At 35.3% G+C, this 24289-nt stretch overlaps 2 protein-coding genes across 2 annotated transcripts in view; one reads left to right on the forward strand and one right to left on the reverse strand.

The window, feature by feature from the left end:
- Window positions 1-2089, reverse strand: part of LOC113226643 (transcriptional adapter 2B) — a 15263-nt gene extending 13174 nt beyond the window's left edge. Inside the window, exons 1-5 of the mRNA XM_026459360.1 lie at window positions 1920-2089; window positions 1776-1835; window positions 1540-1681; window positions 1069-1286; window positions 332-504 (exon numbers count right to left, since the gene is read on the reverse strand). Coding sequence (XP_026315145.1) covers window positions 332-504; window positions 1069-1286; window positions 1540-1681; window positions 1776-1835; window positions 1920-2030 — 704 coding nt within the window. The 5' untranslated portion in view covers window positions 2031-2089. The remainder of the gene's footprint in view (window positions 1-331; window positions 505-1068; window positions 1287-1539; window positions 1682-1775; window positions 1836-1919) is intronic.
- A 3192-nt stretch (window positions 2090-5281) lies between these two features.
- LOC113226581 (WD repeat-containing protein 37) lies at window positions 5282-16609 on the forward strand. The gene is made up of 9 exons (XM_026459275.1): window positions 5282-5621; window positions 6344-6460; window positions 9063-9254; window positions 9672-9844; window positions 10341-10572; window positions 12556-12694; window positions 14179-14248; window positions 15140-15316; window positions 16099-16609. The coding sequence occupies exons 1-9, from the start codon at window positions 5444-5446 to the stop codon at window positions 16222-16224; spliced, it is 1404 nt and encodes a 467-aa protein (XP_026315060.1). The 5' UTR covers window positions 5282-5443; the 3' UTR covers window positions 16225-16609.
- Window positions 16610-24289: the final 7680 nt, after the last annotated feature.

The raw sequence follows: 24289 nt of genomic DNA on the forward strand, positions 1-24289 counted from the left end.
GGATTGACCAGACCATTTACACCGAAGATGGGCTAGGAGAAAATTGACACCTTAAACAACACCTTAAATAACATGGTATGAAAAAAATACTTACTTGCAATTACAGTACTTTCAAAAATAATCAAGTATAATTGCCAACAAGTCTTTGTCAAAATAAATGTAAAAATAAAAAGGATCAAGTTTATTATCGATAGCAGTACTTTGTATGCAAGGTTCTTCATTTTTGTTTGCCATTTCAATACAACTTATACGCGTCACGTTGGAGTTCATTCGGGTACAGTCAGCACCAAAAATAATATTGTTTACTTAGATAGGTTGTTGAGTTAGATACATAAATACAAGTTTGAGAAGTTGATTGCAGAATAAAAAATGTTGATTATGTAGTGAAAAATCTTGATATGTGTGCAGAGAAAACATATTTTTAAACTTACCAACATCTAATTCATCATCTTCTGGATTAAGAGATAGTGTAGATATCAACTGTTCAGCTTCATGATCATGCTCCTGAAATGGTTATAAATGTTACATCTATAGTCCCCTGGTCTATGACTGTTTTTCACATAATTCATAAAACGGAACATACTTATTACAATTGTGGTTATAGAATTAAGAACGATTAATGACACAAAGCCATTATTATTTTGCAATAACCATTAAGTGTAGAATTAATTTAAAAATATGCTCTAATGGTGTTAAACAATATTATCTGGACTGACCTATTTTATTTAGCGTAATAATCTTGTTTAAATAATGGTACATATATATATTTTTATGGTTAAGTGGTGGGGTAAGCGCACTGTTTAGTAATCGTTTGGTAATGTGCAGAAAATTTTAGGCAAGCTGCTTGGAATTGTGTTATGTGGATGCCTCGCCACTGGTAGGCAGCAATATAGTTCAATATTACACCAACAAATATTTAAATTCTCGTCTTCGTCAATTCAGACTATTACGACCAGAGATACACTTAGAGAGATTGAAATTTTGCCATACACAATTCATTACTTGTCTCACCTCACCACAGACATCCATCATGTCACTAAAATCAAGATAGTAAATAAAGTTAGTTACCCTTTCAAAATCATCCCTATTGGGCATGTATCCCAATTGAGCTGACTCATCAGAGCTAACGGCAAGTGATGGTAGTCGAGAGACCGCACTAGGACCCAGGGGCCCTTCATCCCTGTCCGCACAGTGGAGAGATGGACGAGAGGTGCTCTCTACATTTCCCCATGTTGCTCGACCAATGCTGCCTTCAAGGTACCTTGTAATATACTCATCCTTTGCCTCTGTAATTGAAAAATTACTAGTGCAGTTGCCCACAGTCTAATTCGATTGTATCAACCTTCAAGCGAAAGTTGCAAAAGCTGAGGCAAGGTATTTATTCTTGAGTATAACTAGAAATGTGGGTCTCTCTCTCTAGAGGACTTCGCAGATGACTATTTACTAACGATTAATTATCTACAACTTGATCCCTGACAAAGTTCTTATTTTCTACAACATATGGATGAATTTGGATTAATTTTAGACCCAATACTTTACCTTCGGGTGATCGAGTCTCTATATGCTTAGCTATATCCTCCCAATTGCCAAATCCAAATTGTTCTATTGCGTCTAATAATCTAACTTCTTCATTCGCCGACCAACTACTTCGGCCAAGGAAAATGCCAAATGCTCCCGAGTCCTGCAAAAATATAAATTATATGAAATTTTAATCCGTTTTTGTTTACTGATTAAGGAAATAAATCAATGTATTTTCTTGCGAGAAGATTACTTACCATAAACTGATAGGAATGGTCATTTTTATGTGAGCCTATTTCAGCACCAAGAGAAAAACACTGAAAAATAACACGAGTTTACAACAATAGTGTTCAAAATTTGCGCCAAAACTATAAACAAAAATGGCACCAACGCTACTTTACCTGCAAACAAATATCAAAATCTATACACTCAGCACATCTCACACGAATTCCGTTTATTTCCTCTTGACAGTAATTACAATTATATTTAGCGTATAAATCTGAAAACGACATTATTTGAAATAAAACCTACTAAAAAGTAGTCGTACGTTGGCAGTTTTTTTACGGAAACCTACTCACCGGCCATTTTTTCAACCATAGACGAAATCGTCTATAAAACAGTGTTGCCAAAATATATTTTGTTAAATCCTTTGAATAAGATGACACTCTTAATAAAACAATAATAAGCAAGTGTACATAATACCTACACAACGTGAAAACTGCAAGTATTATTGTTACATAAAATCATATTTTTTATTTGTCTTACGAAAAACAATAAAAATATTATGTATTTACATATTAAGTAATCAGTGACTGAGACTTCGAAAATCTAGAAATAAATGTGAAAGTTATACTATATACCTTAGAGGATGGAAAAAAATAAAAGAAAGAAGCTGTCCTAACTACGGAATGAACGTGTACCTAATACCTACGTAGTATCTCTTATTAGTTTGTGCTAATACCTAATACTTAAACAAAAATTGAACGAACAAATGGCGGATTTCTTTAGTGTCATATCATAATCTATCGATAAGTCATTATCGACATGCAAACATTTAATTAAAATGTATCAATATCCAATTGGGATATTTTAGGTTATTATGAGAATAATCGGGAGTGTCACATGAAATTTTGAATTTATTGTTTTGCATTTACAAATACTCAAATGTTGCGAAAAGTAACTAAAAAAAAAAAGAATTTGCACAGAAAAAAATAATATTTGTAATTTGAGAGTACCTATATATAAAAGACAAAACTTTGAAATGTAAGTCCTATACATTTCCAACCTTGTATGTACTTCCCTTTGACAACGGTATCATGTACCTCATGTACTGCGAAATGGACACGGTTGGCATTTAAGATGACGTTACGTATTTTCGATTCCCATGTTTGACACAGACAAATGTAATGCTATCTCTTTTGGCTTCAGACGGCACGTAATAGTTAAACAAAGACAATAACATGTTTTGTGTTTTCAACATCGAAATGCATCATATACATATAACGTCTGATTTGTATATGTAAACGTAACGTGTACTTTAGTTTCCATAGTAAGATCTATACACGTTAGCGCTCGCCTTCACTCGGTCAGCTAGGCGAGTGACACCGAACGATGGCAAGGCAAATAGGCTGTCTATACGTTGGTATTGGCCTTCACCCGGCAGCGCTAGACCAACATGGTCTTTGTATTGCTGGCTTTATAAAATAAGAATTTTTAGTAGTTAGAGTTGTAAGTGGGAAAAAATCGGAATTGAGAGGATAATTTTGTTTTCAGGAACGAAAAATGTAAAAGAATAGTAAATGAGTTGTGTTTAATCTAAATTGAATATAAAATTATTTACCAATAAACCTAATAATGGAATTGCATTATCATATAATCTAGTTACATTCAAAGTTATGTTAAAATTTGACTCTTCAAAATGAAGCGAATAAATGAAGATGGTCTTTGATTCAATGTATGATTTCCAACCTATCTGTTTTCTTTTTGATTTGTTGGTAAACTTGAAATAGTAAAAATAATGCTTTGATTTCTTTAGATTGCCTCTTTGTTTGTATATTTTGATGATTGTTGTTAACGATTATTTTGAGATAATGTTGTTCTTGGAAGCGTACATATTATCGATATTCTGTTATTAAAATAATTCACGAACAGGTTTTTATTATTTTATTGTTATTATTTTGACTATTTCAAGTTTACAAAGTTGCGTTTCAATAATCGTTCTCATAGGCAGGTGTAGCCCGTAAGAGTTAACTTGAGACCTGAGCACTGTTGTGTACTACCTACTGCGCTCAGGTCCCAAGTTCACTCTTGCGGGTTATAGTAAAAATCTCGCAAAAAGTAAAGCTCACAATAATTAATTTAATTTGAAGTTATAGTGGTTTTTATATATGTGAAAAAATGGAGGCGCTAAAAAATAATTTATTCTCAAAGTGAGCAGTAGACAAAATAAGTTTGGGAACCCCTGGTATAGAAGAATTCGTTTGGACAATATTGTGCCTTTATTTTTTATAGCGTGACTTTGCGTTTTGACTATACGATAAAGTATTTTTCTTAATTTTTTTTATTTATTTGTGTTCAGGTTACAAAAACCCGTAAATACATACCTTATAGACTAACATAGATAATAATACAATAAAACACTCGTATAATGTATACCTTAAGGAATAACATACTTTACAATATCATGAAATGATTTTTTATAATGTACTTTTTTTTTTTTATATATTTTTTATATATTAATTGTATTTTATTTTTATCAAAATTTATTTGAATAGTGCAGTGTAGTCTTGGGTCATGAAAAAGTTTAAATTTTTTTCTAATCGTATTTTTACACAGAAATAAATATTTTTCCGGATATTTTTCCAACATTTTTCTTTTACCAGAGAAGATTTTTTCTTTATATGGCTTTTACCCAACAAGTTACAAATTTATTTTTTATTTCACGCTAAATAAAATTTTAAAATATATTTTTAAACGTAGAATCTAATACTGTGAACCTTCCAAATTAAATTTTTTCAATTTGACGGGAATTTTTCCGGAAACTTTTCAATTATTTGACTACATGCTATCTATGATTATTTGAAATTCTTCGGAAAATTACCCAACAGTAGCGCAGTGTAAGGGCGCGTTTCCACTATGTCGTGACGACAGATTGTCGTGCAGTTTATAGTGTCGTGACTTGAATATTTAAATGAAGTTGTTCACATATGTCACGACACGATTAACTGTCGTTCACGATTTTTTATCGTTACAACGACAAATTGTCACAGTGGGAATAACTAGAACGACAGTCGTCAGACGAGAAAAAAACGTCACCTCCTATTGTCGTCACGTTTTATTTATCGCTATCCGCATGTATTCTGCTCCCTGCCCTCTCCTCTCATACCCCGTGCCCTCTGCTCGCTTTGCAGTAGCGTTGGGTCGTAGCCAGAGATGGGCAAGGAGGCTGTCTTGAAACGATAAATTGTCGTCACGATCTAGTCGGAACAGCTAGTCACGACAATCGTAACAATGATGAAAAATCGTCTACGACAGATAGTCGTAATATGGGAACAGGCTAGACACGACAGTCGTCCAACGATAATAAAACGTGACGACATTGTGGGAACGCGCCCTAATACTTACTATCACCGAACACTGAACATATTCAGCTCATCTCTAGTTAAATTTTTTAGTGATCAATATAAAATTTGGCAATCTTGTATTCAAATGTCACATGTTTGTGTCAAATGTCGTGGTGGTATTGGAATTTCTCTTGTGTATATATTTTGAAAAATTCAATGGATAAATACAGTTTGAGCGCATAAATCATAGTTAAGTCACTATTTCTTGTGTGAACTATTGTTTTAGGTGTTAAAATTAATGGATACACTTGTCATATGTGATGTGAATTAAGAGCATCAAAATCCGTCAGGCGCTTTTGACCATGAAATCCAGCAAACGACGTCTTCAGGCGCTCACAGAGAGTTCCGATGGAATGCCCAACTTTCTTAAGATGGAAGATTCGGAAACATCAATACCACCAGTATTCAGATCACGTCTACATGAATTGTTTTCACAGATAGAGAAGGAATTTGACCTTCTCTACACTGAAAATCTAAACCGTAAGTAATTTGGACTTTTCAACATCTATACAATGTACTGTTAGGCTTCGATTCCCTTCTTATTCTTCTGGCAATTACATAATGATACTTCTTGATGACGAGGCTTCTGAAATTCGCGAAGTATATGTCTGACTAAGATGAAGACGCAGCTTCTGCTTGTTGTACTTACAAATTATACATTCTGTCACTTTTTATTGTAGGTAGATAATAAATTTCTTGTGGCTCTAATTGCACTGACACTTCTTACCATCAGTAAAGGAACACAACAACATTGCTTTGTAGCAGAAATGCGCTGGGCAGTACCTACTAGAACCTCCCCAGCCTAGCTTTGCATGAAGAGAGAACACTGCCTGGCCCACTGCTTGGCAGAAATACTACTTTTACATACATAAACAAAATATTATATAATAGCAAAGTTCCTTGTGAAAGAGTTTGTCCAGGGAAATACTGCCATCTTACTTATTTCTGACGCCAAGCAGTAATGTGAGTATTACTGTGTGAGTATTATTAGTGGTTCTGGTAAAATTACAGGCACATGGAACTTGTCAACTTATGTCTCAGGGTGACGGTCGAAGTGGCGGTGACCTTGAGATGTTTGCAATTTAAAGCTCTGAGAGGCACTGTAATTGTTATGGATAAGCGTGTTGCTTATCACCAGGCTCACGACTTGTTCATCTCGTCATTTGGCATTATGAAAAAAATAAAAGATGTTTTTGTTTCAGTACAAGAAAAAATTGACATTCTGAGCGAAAAATTGGAAAGAGAAAGTTTCATTGGCGACCGTCCAAATGTGGAATATATTGAGTTTGAAACATCAGGCAAGAACTCTAAAGTCAAATGTAAGTATTGAAGGGTATTAAATACAGCATAGATAACTCTCATAAAGTACTATATAGCACACAAGGTTCAGATTAGATAAATGATTTACAGCACATCTGTTCTTGTATTATGCTGATGTTCTGGCGTAGAGCTTAGTCTTCTAGACGTATGATTACTCACAATAAAGTAGCCAGAACTTTACACAACTGTTTTACGCAGTTAACATCTACATTATGTAACTTTCATATTGATAAAAAGTGGAAACTTTCTTTATTGGGCCACTGGGTCTCCGAGGATCTCACAGACAATGAGGATATAGAGAGAGAGCGTAGGGCGTTGGCTGTCAGAAGTAATATGTTGGCGCGCAGATTCGCACGTTGCACAGAACCCGTTAAGGTGACACTTTTTAAGGCATTTTGCCAATCCTTTTATACGTGCAATCTGTGGGTTTGCTATTCACAGAAGACAGTCAACGCCCTGCGCGTTCAGTACAACAACGCGTTTAGGATGTTGCTGGGGTGGCCACGGTACTGCAGTGCATCAGGTATGTTCGCGGCTGCTCATATGGATGGCTTCCATGCCATTCTCAGGAAGAGAGCTGCCTCGATGCTAAGCCGTGTCCTTGGCAGCACCAATGACATTCTTCGCTGTGTGGCTGCGCGGGTTGATTGCCCAATCATTTGTCATTTGATTGGCCTACATATGACTATGTGAATTGTTTAGTTAGTTTTATGAATACTAATAGAGCTAACTAAATAATTTACATACGTATATCTTGTTATTTTTGACTTATTTTTATTGTATATTCTTGACGAAACTGAATTATAATTTGTTAACTTAGAACTATGGACTCCATTGTAGTCTGAAATAAATGATTTTGAATTTTGAATTTATTAAAATATTTAATACATAAATGGAAATTTATGTATTAAATATTTTAATAAAGAAACGCAAATGTAATCATTTTGCCTAATGAGATTAATTGGTCAGAGAGAAAATAGAGAGTGTAGATTCAGCTATGTGGCGGATGAAACTCCTGTGCATCTTCTCACCCAGTGCTGCCCTCTGAGCAGAGGATGTAAAAACTGTCAGAGCCTGGAAAGTCCTTCAGTTCTTTAATACTGATGACCTTGGCTCTGAACTGTAATCAGTAGTGATCACAATTAGTGATGTAACAGACCTCTGCTTCTGCTTCCGCAACTGCAGAAGTTCCGCACGCCATTTCGAATCTGTTTCCTTTTCTGCTTCTGCAACATTTATAACGGAAGTTTGCAAGGATTATGACAAATCAGGCAATAGTGCGGATTACTTGGTGGTGGAGTGCGCGTTTTTTAGTAGTTTTGTGTTGTGTAATAATTGCACTTAAATTATGAAACCAAAAACAGAAGCCCTGTTGGGAACTGTTTTGTTGAGTTCTTTATATTATTTACGCGTCCGTTTCTGCATCCGCTTCCGTTTCCTCTAAGATTTACTTCTGACATCTGTTTCCGTTATAACACTTCGGTTATATCACTAATCACAATAGGTCAGCTAATGGTTGTAGTGATGAGGGGCCGCATTGACCCTGAATGAAACCACCCTAATGATAATAATAATAATAATGCCCAATAATTGTTGTTCCTAATCAGCATATTTCCATTCAATATGCATTGGGCAACAATTTCATATTCATCTGCTAATTTAAAATAACTTATGGCATTTATATTAAGATTATAGGAATTAATGTACTGTGAAGTTTGTTATCTACTAAAATGGAAGAGATATCTTCATATTGCTTGGTCAAAATAAATTCCATTGACTGGTGTATTTACCACTGATTCAAATAACCATCCAATGGTTACACAGATCTCCTTTCTGCTTCAGTAGAGTATGAGTCTTGTACATGTAACTGTTTTGATGTTAGGTAGGTAAATTGATGATGAAATACTGTTTACTATCACTTAATAATTCATTTATTAGAACTTATTACGGGACCATGAGGAGTGGCACAAAAACTTCGAGGCCTATACCCAGCAGTGGGTGAAGTTAGGCTGTATATGAGATTATTATTGTTTAAGACTACATTTTTGTAGCAAGATTAACCTATTAATCTGGATAATGTTTTACTGTGACATTCTTGATGTTTTATTTATTTTCCTTTTTTTTAGCTGTACTTATCTATAATTTAAAACAGAAAGGTTAAAAAAATTTGATAGTAATTTCATTATTTATGAAACACAGGTGGCATTCTGTAGTTGGTTGACCAACTAAAACAATAATATCCTTTGATAATTAGAATTTTAACACTAAAAAACATAAACATTTATATAAACTGTTACGGACAGGCGTGTCGCTTACCGCCACTTGCACGATTTTTTCGTCCCGTCACTTGGTATCATAACAAACCTTATGATTACAAATTTTAATTATTATATATAAAAAAAGGCCAAAGTTATTTGAATTTGCTTGCCTTGACATTTACTTACGACTGTTATTGTTATGGAGTCACATACAAATTATTTGTAAATTAACAAAATATTGTTTGCACAAACATTTTTATTACACAACAAATAATACATATATTAAATAAAAATTAATGCACCTAGCAAATTTCAACTTAACGCTTTACATATCCCTCTACAGTAACCCAGAGCAACTCACAAAAAGTAAAAACGAGTCATAAGCTGCGCGTGCAAACAAGCAAGATTGTGTCCAGCTTCAAAGCGCCAACATACAATTGCCAGCTAGTGCGGGAGTTTATGGGACACAAGGATGGCATCTGGGACGTGTCGTCGGCGAGGCCTGGGCAAGCGCTTATTGGAACCGCGTCTGCTGGTAATGCATTTGCTATTATTTTGTCCTTTTTTTTCTGTGTTATTGCACTGACAATGGATTTTTGTGTGCATAGGACTGCTAAATAGTCGATATACCCACTTTCGACAGCTGCACACAAAAGAAACGCCATGTACGTAGTACAAACGATGTATAATGCATAATTGGGACAAATTTTTTCCTACTTTACGTGGCACACGCCGCATTGCGTGACATGTGTATTCACACTAATTTGTAATCATTTAGGTGCATGAAATGACGTCATCAAACTACATATTCAGTTTTAAATATGATAGAACTTAAGCGATGCTTTTATCGAAAAGAAACAATCCCGTTTTCTTTGAAAACACTAAACATTTTGTTGATAAAATTCTAGTTTTATGGATAGAAGTAACAAAATACAAATTGCACTTTCTTTAGATCATACTGCCTGCATATGGAGTGTAGATTGGGGCAAGTGTTTCCTCCAGTACACTGGACATTCGGGGTCAGTGAACTCCATCCGTTTCCACCCGAGTCGCGACATCGCGCTTACCAGTAGTGGCGACAACACTGCTCATGTGTGGCAGGCTGCTGTTAACTGGGATTTGCCGGTATGTAATTTAACGACTGATATACACCCCATAGTAGATAATTGCTTAAAGTTATAAATGAATCTTTTAAAATACGCTTAAGAAGTGGTATACCAGTACCATAGTAAATACGTGTGAGAATAGTTGTGTAATTTTCAATCTGATTTCAGTGGCAATTTAAGTATTCTAGAATATTATCATCAAGTAAGTATTATTTAATATTCGAGTGTAGTGTTCTGAAATATTGTTTAATAATACGTGGTAATATACTCGAATACTTAAATAATAAAATTGCCACCGAAATTAGATAGAGAACACTAATCTAAAAATGACCCAGTCGCGTTTTTTTTATTTTTTGTTGTATTTTTTATATTCTTGTTTTATACCTTTGTTCCTTTTTCTTTAACGAATTATGTCAATTGTTTTACTTCATTAGTCTGTAAATCACAAACACTAAATCTAAAGTAAGTCCAACGGTTTAGACGCGGTAAAAATTAAATATTTTTTATTTCATTAGCGCGGCCAATCGTCCGAAGAGGAATTAGAAGGTGGTGGCGAAGAAAGCTTAGGCGAGGGAGGTGAAAGGCCCGAAGTTCTACGTACGCCTTTGACCGAGCTCGCAGGGCACCAAGGCGTAGTGGTGGCAGCCGATTGGCTGACTGGTGGTGATCATGTCATCACAGCATCTTGGGATCGCACTGCTAATCTCTATGATGTAGAGACTGGAGATTGCTTACAGATACTTACTGGTGTGTTAATTTGGAAGAAAACAAAAACTTTTAATAATAATAATAACGCACACACTAATATACCCGCACTAGGGAAACCTTGTATTAAACTGGGTGGCATTGACACACACATAGAGAACCACAAGTTATACCCACAAACTCACGTGAGAAAATGTAAACCAACACAAATATTTCTCCCGGCCCGAAATCGACTCCGGAACCACTGCATGGCAGTCCAGCATGGTAATCGTTCGGCCACGGAGGCATTATATTACTAGTTAAGTATAGGACTTAACCAGTAATATACCCAACCCATTTATTTGCGTAGGCAAAGGTGCCACCGTACAGCCTCTTCATATATTTATAAGAAAGCTAAACAAATCCTACAAAACAAAAAAACCAAAGAGATAAAATAGAAGTGGCCTAGTACCGCTTGTATTTTAACCAATCATTTTTTTTATGAAGTTTTATGGCCCAGTTGCAAGATCATTAGGCCAATGTAACCAATCAGAAGCTAATGCCTTTGCGAGCGTTTAAATAGCGTCATGTTTTATATTTCAATAAGCAAAAATACGGCGTTCCTTTTTTGAAACTTATTACAGTTTATTTACGGTACTATAATACTCATTACATTTCTGTATTCAAAACTTTCATGAAATTTTTCAGCTCAGTGGCGAATACCATAGACAATAGAATTTTGGTTCAGAACTAAAAAGAGCGCCTTTATGCCGCGCCGATTTGACCCGTAACGTTAAGGTTTATGAAATTTATAATAATAATAATAAATTTATAACTTCACTCCACTGGTTACAATTTTTGGCACAGAAACAGATCTTATTTTCTACAAATTTGTAGGAGACTGGAATCTAAACCAGTTCAGAGATCTGTGTATTAGGCTTCCAAGCACCCTACCTCAATGCCATTTGAATTTACACCAATTCTAACAGTGATGTAATGTAAAAATTTTAAACTATACTATAAACAAAAATAAATAAAGGAACATGTATTTAAAACAGTCGTGTGTGGCTGTGTGTACGTGTTTTTGTGTATGTATGATTGCACGTATAGGTATTTACTTGTGTTTGAAAGTGTGTGTGTGTAAGATGTTGTTTGTTTCATGTTTTGTTTTTTCACATCGATGTTTCTACTCCAATTAAATTTTCAGTATCAATGTGATTGAAAGTTTTTAAGTGACCAATTAATTTATTTTTCAATTCATATTATTGTTATTTGCAATATTAATTTTTTTATTTAATACATTATACGGCCTACCAGCATTAAAACGCTGAAAAGCGTTGATAACCTTGAGCGATCGATGTTTTATGCCACACCCACTATATTACAATTATGAAATCAAATCGCTAGCTAGGTGCAATACGGGTGACATAGGTTCATCCAGGAACGCGTCTCGGCTATCACTACCGACCTTCGTATGCGTAAAAGAGAAGAAACTACCAACAGCATGCACGCGTGTCAAAAAAAAGTTTATTTCCAAAATTAGGTTCAAAATGGAAAAAATAAAACAACCACGGGTTTCATTATTGGATAATACCTTATTCTTCAAAATGTTATAAATTTCTTTGCTATAATATTACGTATATATGTGCGTTGAAAGCGTAGAATAAGTACTAACTTTGAAATATTTTTATTTCTATAAAATATTGTAAAATCGTGTTTTGGAAAAACAACATTTTAGATAATGTGATAAAAAGTAATACACATTTTTACACTGTCACAGGTTGAACAGATCTTGCTATAAATACTTTATAGTGAAGCGTAATTGACGGTATTCAGCGTCTTAAAATAGAGAAATCTTTGCGCGAAGGATGTTCTAACCGGCTGCGGTCTACTTACCCCATAATACCTATTCTATTTTGTTTTTTTGCTTATGACAACGGAAGAATCCACTTTAGGTCAGAAAAAAATTATAATTGACAGGTTAAGTACAGTAACAACAGGAGTAGAAAACATACATTACAAAGTCCCCTAATCCGTGCGATACAGGTCACGACCACGAGCTGACTCACGCGTCAGCGCACCACAGTTCTCGGCTTGTAGTCACAGCCTCACGGGACACCACCTTCCGCCTGTGGGACTTTCGCGAGCCAATACACTCCGTCTCCGTTTTTCAAGGACACACTGAGTATGTATTTTTCGAATCACTTGGAGATATTTTAGTAAGTATTTGATTGCTGCCTGTCTGTCATTCCTGGACTCCGATTCAGAACTCTTCGATATGTCAACCGAATCGTTCGATTGGATATCGTTGTGGAATCGAAGTTAAACGAGTTAAACGTTCGATTCGGATTCGGATATGATATCGTTATCTAACAGCGTTTACGGAGTTAGTCGGTGAAATAGATTATAAAAAAAAGAAAATCCTTTTATATGCATTTTTAAGATTAAAGGCCTAAAATATAGGAATGCATTAGCTTTGCATTAAAATAAATTAATAAAATTGAACAAAATCCACACTTCATTTCAAATGATTAGAGATTTCCATATTACATTCTTGTTTTGTAAACAATAGGACGTTCGGTAACTTTAATTCGATAACTGTGTTTTGGTAGCCTTTGCCGGTCGAGAAGTTCGAGTAATCGTACGAGTGTGACGTCATTTCGGTTCGGTTTCGAATGCGACAGTTTGGCGTTCGATTCGGATGTTGTGAAAAAAATTAAAAGAAATCGTACGATATAAATCGAATCGGTAAACAACTGAGTTATCGTAAGGTTCTGAATTGACCTCCTAGACAGATGCTTTGTCCAAGGCGCTAAAGAAAGCCTGATCTTTATCTTTACGCAACAATTGGCTTCCAGTCACCTTGATGGAACATCGGCGCACCATCAGGTCCGGGGCTACTCACTCTATACTATAGCCAAATTCGACGTAGAATGTCACAACAAGCAAAAACATGATTTTTAGAATTTTCACCTCAAACAATTTACAGTCACCATAATTGCAATATTTCTCCCCGAAATTCGTTTGGGCTATTGATAATACTAATCTGTGATAATTTCGTTTAATCGATGTTACCTATAGACACAAACCTACATAAAAATTACCACTAATTAATTATTTATAAAACTGTGTCATCCCTGACGATGGAAATTGATGCTAGATGACATACGTAGAAAATTAATATAAAATAAAAATCTTATTTTGTATAATTAATCTACTATCGTAGCAGTTTTTGCAGCATTAGCAGCAGGGAGTATAATTAGGTGTTATAAACTTTATTTTAATTTAGGTGCGTATTACTTCTACATAACCCAATTACCTACTTACCTAATATTCTAATACGCGATCAGGCCGTGGGCAGAATTAGCCTAAATAATTAGCATTGACAAAAAATGTTCTTTACACCTGTCATCGTCGGTTACCTAGCAACTATTAATGTTGTTAAACATTTTATATCCATTTAGTTAAGGACCATACAAATGAACTTTAAAACAGTACTACCAACCGCACCCAGATTTGACCAATTTCAAAGTGCCTTTAAACAAGTTTTACCGGGAATTACTTTTGGAATTTTTCACGACATCTGAAATGCTTAAGCAATTGAATGTTATATATCATAATGGTGCCTATACATTGTTTGTGCAATGAAAATATTTCAAATGCTTGCAGGAGTGTGACATCAGCGGTGTTCACACGTGAGGATAAAGTCGTCTCCGGATCTGACGATCGATCCGTAAAAGTAAGTTCTATACTTAACCAGTAATGTAAAATAAGTGACTCATGAAAAAACCAGCCCCTATTTCTAACTTGGTATTCAAATTTACAAGAAATTTAAAACATAGTGAAAGGGTTTCATTACACTGAACTGTACTCTGATTTTCAAGTTACTGCAATAAAATATAATAAGAATAATTAGCATTGGCTAATACAGATGTAGGTCCACTGCTGGGCATGAGAGGGCTTGTGCTGTAGTTTCCACGCGGGGCCATTATAGATTCGGAACTTCACACACATTTAGGGTCGTATTCTAGAACTCTACTCAATGCTCAAGTCAGGATCTGAGTATGATTTCAAGCACTGGAAATACGACCCTAATGGTAGGGACTTGAGTATGATTTCGAGTGCTTTAAACCATACTCAAATCCTGACTTGAGCATTCGACGACCCTAAATTGCTTTGCGGATGTGTGCAGGTATCTCACGATGTTTTCCTTCACCGAAAAGCTAATAAGGAATTTGAAATTAAATTTGACACATACATTTCAAAAAACTCACGAGGTGCAAGCACCGAACCTATGACCCTCTTCTTGAGAGGCGGTAGGTCAAACCATTAGGCTACCTTGACGGCTGCTACACTAAAATGTACAGTATTTTAGTATTTTTTTTACGCACACAGTCATAGCCAACTAGGGAAAGGAAACCCTGTGTCATGGGTGCCATGGACAGACATACAGACAACCACAAATTACACCCAAACTCACGAGAGAAATAATTGTAGGCCACACAAATATTTATTCCGGCCCGGGGATCGAACCCGAGACCTCTGCGGGGCAGACTAGCATGATAACCTTTCGGCCTCGGAGGCAGTTACTTGAAACTTCGGTCTAATTTGAACCTTTCCTTTTGTCTAGGTCTGGGATGTCCGCAACATGCGTTCTGCCCTAGCGACTATTCGGTCTGACTCATCGGTGAACCGCGTAGGCGTGAGTACGGGTGGCCTGATCGCCATCCCTCATGACAACCGCCAGGTGCGCATCTTCGACCTGCAAGGGCAGCGGCTGGCGCGGCTTCCGAGGTCCAGCCGACAGGTACGTCATTTCAGCCGTTTGCCAGCAATTCACACCGGAAAATAAGCTACGCTACGCTCAATTCTCGTGCATAAATGAAACTGACACATACGAGAATTCGTCCACGGAAGTTCTGCCACTTTACCTATTTCTGCAGTCAAGCCGTAATGAGAGTATTACTGCGTTCGGTTTTTGAAGGGTAAGGGTGCTGATGAATTTTTTCAACTTATGTCAGGGTGACGTGCGCAGTGGAGGTCCTCCTCTGATCTGACTTTATTCTTAATAAATTGAAATCTGATTTCGATTAAATTTTATCTGTATTTAATAAAACAGTGCCTCTTACAAGAAATCACACATATTTCACTTTCGTTTAAAGTTTATTACTTTAACACACAAACAAACACTTACAAACATTTAAACGTAGAGCAATTACCGAGTATAATGGAGATTTGGCGAGGTCGCGATGGCTTGCGCGAGCTATTTTAATGGCAATTTTCGGTGGAAATAGGCCAACGAGATTTCAATTCTCGTCTCGCTTTGCGGGTGGAAAACACTTTAAGAGTAGTTACACAGTGTTCGGGTTTGTAATTAAAGTTTTGTTTATTAATAGTGAAATAACTTTTGAAAGTATTTGAAGTTTGTGAATCTGTGAATCTGACTGTGACCACACAAATATTTCTTCCGGCCTGAGGATCGAACCCGTCCTGAAAATTGTCATTTTGGAGATGGACCTTATTAAACCAAGGATGCGTTTTAAGAATGAAATAAAAATAATTTGATCTATTAATAATTTACCTTCACAGGGCCATCGTCGCATGGTGACGTCAGTTGCATGGGCGGAAGACATATCTTCAAACATTAACTTCTTCAGCTGCGGCTTCGACCGCCGGATCCTCGGCTGGTCTATCCAGCCTTCAAAGGACAACTGAATCATTAACATATTGATGTGTGGTCAATATGCTAATGAGTGTCTTACTGTATGCATTAGGAATTGGTATAACTTCTATTAAAACTTTAAAAAAGCGCAAGTTACTGAAGGATCTAATCGTACCCAACACACGGCATTTGGTCGGTACACTCTGAGATGAAATCGAAGTCCCAAAATGTAAACAACTGTATCTGTCAAAGTGATATCTCATAGATCATAAACCTTTTTTCCGGTTCGTTTATTTACAGGTTCTACTCTTCATATACGAGTAATAACTATAATAATTTAAAAAAACATTTTTGGTTAAACATCTTACATAAGTCTTTAGAATCACAGTGTCATAAAAAAATTTTTCAATTGAGAAATGATATGAGGAAATGAGAAGGGCCGCGGTTCATCCAAATTTACCTCAGTCACGAACAGTAACTGATTTTTTTCAGATTAGAATCAGTGGCTAACGAGTAAAAACTAAAGGCAATGACATCATTGCCTTTAGTTTTTACTCGGGCGAAATAGGGTTAAATAATGTATTTTCGTGTATAAACCACTATTCCTAAAATCTTTTTTGTAATGGTATCACCTTTGTTTCCATTTTTGGACTTCGATTTTTTTTCAGAGTATAGCAAACCTTGTCCGAGCGTGTGGACAGTTATTCGGATCCGTCCGGAACATTTCATCTGCCGCGTCTTTATAATGGTAAAATTATTTAAAAAACCAATTCAAAACTATACAAAGCAACTGTCGGTATTTGTAAATTATAAATAAGGTTTGTCTTCAGGGCGATACATACTTTATGTTGCACGCATGACGCGTACAGTTGAAGCGTGCTTCCATAAATATGTACGTTTACTCTTACAGTGGTGTAAGCTCAAAGAATTGCGAAAAATCTTAAATATTCATATTTTATGTATGTACTTACCACTTCTATTCGAACACTACACATAAAGTAGCCGTTTTGCAAGGTATGTGCAGTTTTAAAAAAATCAAGTCCGAACAGCATCGATAAAAAAATATTATTGCTACTATCGAAATATAAAGTTTTCAAAGGCTTTCAAAGTTTCAATAAAAACGAATCATTCCGTTTTCCCAATCGATGTTGAAATCAATTGCAAATTTATACTTTTTAAATTTATTGAGTTCTTAGGTTTTCGCGATTGTTACACATAGGAAATTAAAATTATTTTTCCGGATTTAAATCGCGTATATTTGTTTTTTCAAACAAACCGACGTTTCGGGCCCTTTACAGGTCCCATGGTCACGGTTGACTGAGGTGGTACAGTCTTCAACCAGTTATGTCTAATATTGATGCAAACCACCCTATTTTTTCAGTTATTAATTAAATACCTTATTTTTAATTTTACAAAGAAAACATTCCAATTGACGCTATATTAAGTTTTACAAATTATTTTATTGAATGAATTTTTATTATGTTCAATTTATTTTAATTATTAATAGAAATTAGAATAAACTAAAACATATTAATTAGTACTGCAGTCTTATGTCTGTTTGGGATTTTTCATTAGAGGAAATACTGGATCCCAAACTGGTGGTACGGAGAAACCATCTTCCCTGTTGAAATTAGGATGTTTTTTAATTTCAATGGCCTCTCGCAGCATCCTGGGTAGATAACGGACTTCTTTTGCAAGGACCTGCGGTTTGTCAAACTTCATTGAATGTGTAGGTTTATCCATGACATGCTCGCAGACTGCAGACTTGTTTACGCGACGGTGTTTGACATCAGCTATATGTTCTTTGACGCGGGTACAAATACTTCGCTTTGTTTGTCCAATATAAGAGAGACCGCACTCACAGTCAAGCTTGTAAACACCTGAATCCTGTAAGGGGATGTTACATTTCACGGGTCTCAGGAACTGAGAAATCTTCCTCAGGGGCTTGAAATAGGTCTTGATAGATGCGCGCCTGAGGACTCTTCCGATCTTGTCTGTAACACCTCTCACGTAAGGTAAGATGGCAGGTCTTCGCTTGACTGTTGGTGGTTTCACACGGGGCCTGTGGCATTGGCGTGGAATCTTCAACTTATTCGCATGTAGGACTTGCTCTATATGTTAAAGTTCCCCTGCGAGATAATTACTGTCGCAGACACCATGTGCTCTCTGAAACAAAGATTTGCCCACGGTAGCTAACTGGCTAGGATGGTGATGGGAATTACCATTGAGATACCTATCTGTATGAGTTTTCTTTCGAAATACAGTATGGCCTAAGGTGTTATTAGGATTTCTTTTAATTAAAACATCTAAGAAAGCTAAAGTACCACAATTCTCTTGTTCCATAGTAAATTGGATCTTAGTACTAAAAGAATTAAGATGGTCCAAGAAAGAAGGTATGCTATCTTTAGGTAATATTGCGAAAGTATCGTCAACATACCGTTTGAAAATCTTCGGCCTAGCTAGCGGCAGTATTTCCTCTAATGAAAAATCCCAAACAGACATAAGACTAATTAATATGTTTTAGTTTATTCTAATTTCTATTAATAATTAAAATAAATTGAACTTAATAAAAATTCATTCAATAAAATAATTTGTAAAACTTAATATAGCGTCAATTGGAATGTTTTCTTTGTAAAATTAAAAATAAGGTATTTAATTAATAACTATTGTAACTATAGTGAAAAAATAGGGTGGTTTGCATCAATATTAGACATAACTGGTTGAAAACTGTACCACCTCAGTCAACCGTGACCATGGGACCTGTAAAGGGCCCGAAACGTCGGTTTGTTTGAAAAAACAAATATACGCGATTTAAATCAGGAAAAATAATTTCATTTCCTACTTTTTAAATTTATTATTACATTTTTAAAGCGAAAGCGCTGAATAGTTATTGTGTATTAAGAATATTGTTGGTTTTTAGTAGTTTATTCGTGTTTTAGATTTGTTCGTCCAATATTAACTGTTGTGAGTGAACCTCACGGGATCCAGGGCGATTGGCATTTTGTTAGAAAGGATGCGAATTGCACTCTTGTTTGCATAGGCAAAATGCGGATCGTCATCGAACAGTGTGAGTTGACCTTAAATTAAAGGGTAAAGGTTGTTGATGGGATTGGTAAACTAATGGATAGAAATAGATAGATGAACCTCGGGCCAAATGGATTTAGAATATCTTAGATGTGATTGATGTGTAGAAAATTATTAACTTGCGGGGGAAACTAACATTCGTAAGGGAAAGAAAAAAAGGTTAGTCAGTATTGAGTATTGTATTAGGGCATATTTTTGCGTTATATCTTTAATAATTAAGCTTTGTCGTCTTTAGTTGGTGGTTTACTTATTATCATGATCAAGTCGCGCACATTTTTTGCATCTTTTTTCTCATCTTTTTTTTTTTGTAAATTCTAGACTTACCAAGATATGTAAACTGTACGACTAAACTGTTGGTTAATGGTGTTATATTAATACAAAGATCGAACAGTGACGAACAGCCCTTCGATCCTGTTGGATTCAAACCAGCGCTTTCAGCGTACCGCGCCTAATGCTCTCCCAGCTAAGCTACGAAACAAACCAGCAGACTTTACGAATTTTCCTATGTGCATGATGCAGATATTTGTTTTTGGTCTTTACCGACTTTTTTGCGAAGCGCCATCTGTGACAAATCTATAAAGTTTTTCTTCACTCGGCTATCTTTGTGTTAATAATAATAAACAAACTACTGGAGTAATCACAAAAAAAAATTGAATATTAAAAAACCAATACCAAACTGTTTATTAACTTTAAGTGCTGGTCTAGAAATGGTTGTTCGTTTCCGTGCCAATAAAAAGAGTGATTATGCAAAATATCCACGACGCGAGAAATAGTGCCTATTGTCTTGCTAGGTGGGTTTTCAGTACTGAAAGAGCTAAACACGAAAGCCCCACGATAGTAAATCTGAAGGCCAATAGGTAATTTGAAAATAAAAGATGTTTCATTTAAACGAGAATTTGAAGACTTGAGGAAAAAAAACAAGAAACAGAATAATTTTATTTTTTCATTTTATTGACGTGATTTTTTTTTAAAGTATCATAACATGTTTATAAGAACCAGAGTAAACAATAGGAACAATACACCTAGTCAAAAACCAAAGATGACACGAAATACACGGTACTATTCTGTGTGGTCTGAAATAGCATATCTGCGTCACTGGAATAACGACTTCAATGGAATCTTCAGAAAAACAAACAATTGGAAATAATATTGAAACTTAATACTTGTAGATGTTTTGAAAGCTGGTGTTGGAGGGGGTAGGGTTTCTAAGATATATATAAGGTGTAACAAAGGTGCAATTATATTCAGCTGGTGATCGTCCCCTTGATAAACAACTGAATAAAAAAATTCGACTAAACTTGAAGTAATAAACAGATAGTGGGTAATACCTAGTGTAATAAGACAAGTAGGGTAACTCCATAACAACATACCACCGTGATTCGTATGCGTGCCCGCCCGTCGCGCACTGCGTATGACGCACACATTTGCATAATCTCGTATTGCACAGCGCGGGTCACACGCGCTTATAGCTTTTTGCCCGCATCGCGGATTGATGACTCGATTATAGGAGTATGATCATGAAATAGAATAAATGCTGAACGGTTATGAATTTGAGGTAATTTTGTTTAAACAACCATAATCATGTCTCTTGTTTATGTAATTTTTTAAACACCAAGTTTACGCTTCAATTCTATAATGAAAGTCGCGTGTGGCGCCCCGCTCTGTGCAACTCGAGTGCACCGCGAGGTTATGCGAATGTATGCGAACGGCGCGCGCTTATATAAGCCGCGCTGCAACGTTTATTTAGAGTTATTACACTACAGGCTACCACTTAACCGATTCGATTCTTGAGGTAGCTGCGCAGTGCGGGAGGGTTAACGGTTTACAAAACAGTTGTCAATAGCAAGCGGGTTGAAAGAAGTGCCTACCAAATTCGTCAGTTGTTGTTATGTGAAACGATAACAAAAAAAAACTTTTTCATTGATAATTGAAATGAACAGACAAGCCATTTGGCTTTTTTCAATCAACTTAATATTGAATTTCGTCAGAAAAATCTTGTTTAAATTATCCCGTGTGCAGCGCGACATAACTGTCACTCCTCCCGCACTGCGCAGTTACCTCAGGAACCGACTTAATTAAGCGGTAGGCCTGTACTTGTTTTATAGTATAACTATGGTATTACTTCCTAGTTCAGGTAAATTTACCTTGCTCCTTATATTACAATATTTAGTAATGTTCTGCATACTACGAAACTATCGGTCGTACCAACACCAGATATCTTTTTAACTTGGTCCACACTCAAAAACTTAGGTCAATGCTCGTACTAAAGAAATTAAAAATTTAATTTTTCAAATTGTTACAAATTATTTTGTCTCTAGCTGAAATACAGTCGCACCTTTGCGTTACACTTTTTTTTGTTTCGTATACGTATTCGTAGAGCTGAATAAGTTGCTATTTTTGCTGTGGTGTATTTTATAGGTTGGTTTGAACAAATAATATCGTTATTATTATATACATCCGTCATAATATTATGAAATATTTACTTACTACTTTTCAAAACCACTAGTCTAGAAGGCCTGTACTTAGAACATATCAACTACTTTTAGTATTAGGACTCCGTTATTATTGAATTGTACGTCCAGTTTTCTCACACTATAAAAACTTTACATGTTACATATTAATCACGGCATTAAAAAAAATATTTTTTGTTAATGTGCGCAATCGTGACAATTGTTATTTATCTATTTCTCGAATATAGTTTGATCATAATTATGACAATACTCTGTAAATAAGGTATAATTATATGTGTTATATATAATTGTATAACATCGTTATGTATCTACTAATTATCATAAATAAATCTAAATTTAAAAAAATTCCGTGTCGAACGAAATGCACGAAACTTATTTTATTATGTTGTGTTTGCATTTGCCTAAATTGACTCCGCTAAACCGAGTGCGCCACGGTCAAATTAGGCCGATGTTGTTGCCAATTTTCTCAATTTTATAGGGTCACCACACCGCGCTCGGTGTGCTGCTATTATTAATTTTAGATGTGGCCTTATTTTATAAACAACATAGTTAAATTATCTCATAAATATTTCCGATTTTTATTAATTCCAATTACTATAATAATATGTCCTAACCTAACATGTACCTATTAACTTTGTATTGTGATCTTGTCATGTCCGTATAAAAAAAAAATCGAGCATAATGTTGTATGGAACATTAAGATTGTGTATGTAGTATAATTATTATCAGTAATCATATAATTATCATTGTTGAGTGTCTTCTATAAATGATCTGAATATTTTTGTTATGCCGAACATGGTAAGAAATATATGAAATTGTAAATTAATTGTGGTATTTTTTCTTATATAAACAAGTGCTTGGCCTGTTATCTCGCCTGAATCTCCCTGTATAACAGTTTAGTCGCAAGAATGCATATTCATTCAAGCCTTGAATATCCTTATAGCTTTCCATTCCTTTGTCACACCACACGCATTAGGTACTTTGTTACGAAAGCAAGACGATTCGTGCGAATATGTGGTATATACAACCAACACCGCACCGAGAAACGTTCCTTAGTCGGCGTGCTCCATCTCCATCCTATCCAGTGATGTTGTGGGTAATAGTGATATCACAGTGTAATATCACTTTTACGGAAATTTAATGTGATATCACATTACTTTTCGAGGTACTGTTTTCCGCACGTCTATATCCTACACATTGCTTGACGCTGCTTGATACGCAATAGTTCAATTTATTACCGCTCAACTGTCCTGTTTCATAGAGTAGCCCAAATGAAGAGTGGTTAGTATTTGTATAACGGCGCGACAGTGGAACATTTCTTATCCTGAATTGTTATTTATGTAATTTTGCTGTAAATAAGTTTTAAATAAAGTTTTATTAATGCCTAATATTATTTTTTATCAAAACTCAATAGTCAAGAACAATTCAGGATAAGAAATGTTCCAATTTTGCAAACATAGTTTTTTAGTAAAATTTACTCCGTTTGCACATTAATAGCAATAATTTCATATTTACATTAGATACAATGAGAAATGATATCATTTTGAAATCCTCATTAAACCTACATTATTTTAAGGTACTTGGCCACACAGGTTATCATACTTTTTTTTTATACAGAAGGCGCGTAAACTTCGTAAAAAATAAATTATTTCTCTGAAAAATGAAGTTAAACTTTTTTTTTTTAAATGTACATTACTTAGTCATACCATTTACATGGGATAGATTTTTTTTTGCATTTTTTTTTAGAACAGTCTTAAGCTGTGCTATAAGCCATTTCAGTATGATACATTCATTACCGGACACCCTGTATGTGTGCATACCTAAGTCTGACTGTATGTGGCCGGCCTAAGGGTCGAAACACAAAACTCCAAATCGGCGCGATGCGAATTCGCAACGCAGAAAACTGCGACGCGAATTGCTGCGATGCGATTTTGTGTGGCAAGTTATTTTACTGCCACGGTTCGGGTAAAAATTCCTTCAACGATCGTTAGCCGTACTGAATGTATTTTATAAAAAAAGTTAGCGACATAGGTTGTAAAAAGAATATTGCACTGCTGTTATTGACAAGAAAGTGTAGGAAAAAAACAGAAAGAAGATTAACAACAGATGAAGAACACTGAATTATTCGTAAATTCTTGCAATGCGTCGTGCGAGCTCGTAAATTTCTGCGATGCGACGCCGCATCGCAATTCTGTGTTTTAACCCTTACGTTCAAGTATAGGAGAAAAAAAATCGTTGTTTATGATCTCTTCCGAGATAAAACTTTTCTTTTTCTTCATCCAACCAATCATCTTGGCTGTATGGTGTGAAACCTTTACTTTTTCGTTTACGGAAAGAATTGAAAAAACTACAACCAACCAATCGGAAATCAGAAACTTTTTGCGGTTATTGCTGTAATTTTCAGATTTCGTGTCAATTATGTTAGTTACTTCTTCAGCATCCAGTTTTTTTTTCAAGAATTAAAGCAAGTATTTTTACGTTGTTCCTATTTTACAGTCAACTTTTCTGCTGGGCTTCAAAACTTAAAAATTTTTGTTTACATTTTATATAAACAGCTTGCTTG

Source organism: Hyposmocoma kahamanoa, unplaced genomic scaffold (assembly GCF_003589595.1).
Source record: "Hyposmocoma kahamanoa isolate Upper Pololo Valley unplaced genomic scaffold, ASM358959v1 192, whole genome shotgun sequence".
NCBI classification, from domain to species: domain Eukaryota; kingdom Metazoa; phylum Arthropoda; class Insecta; order Lepidoptera; family Cosmopterigidae; genus Hyposmocoma; species Hyposmocoma kahamanoa.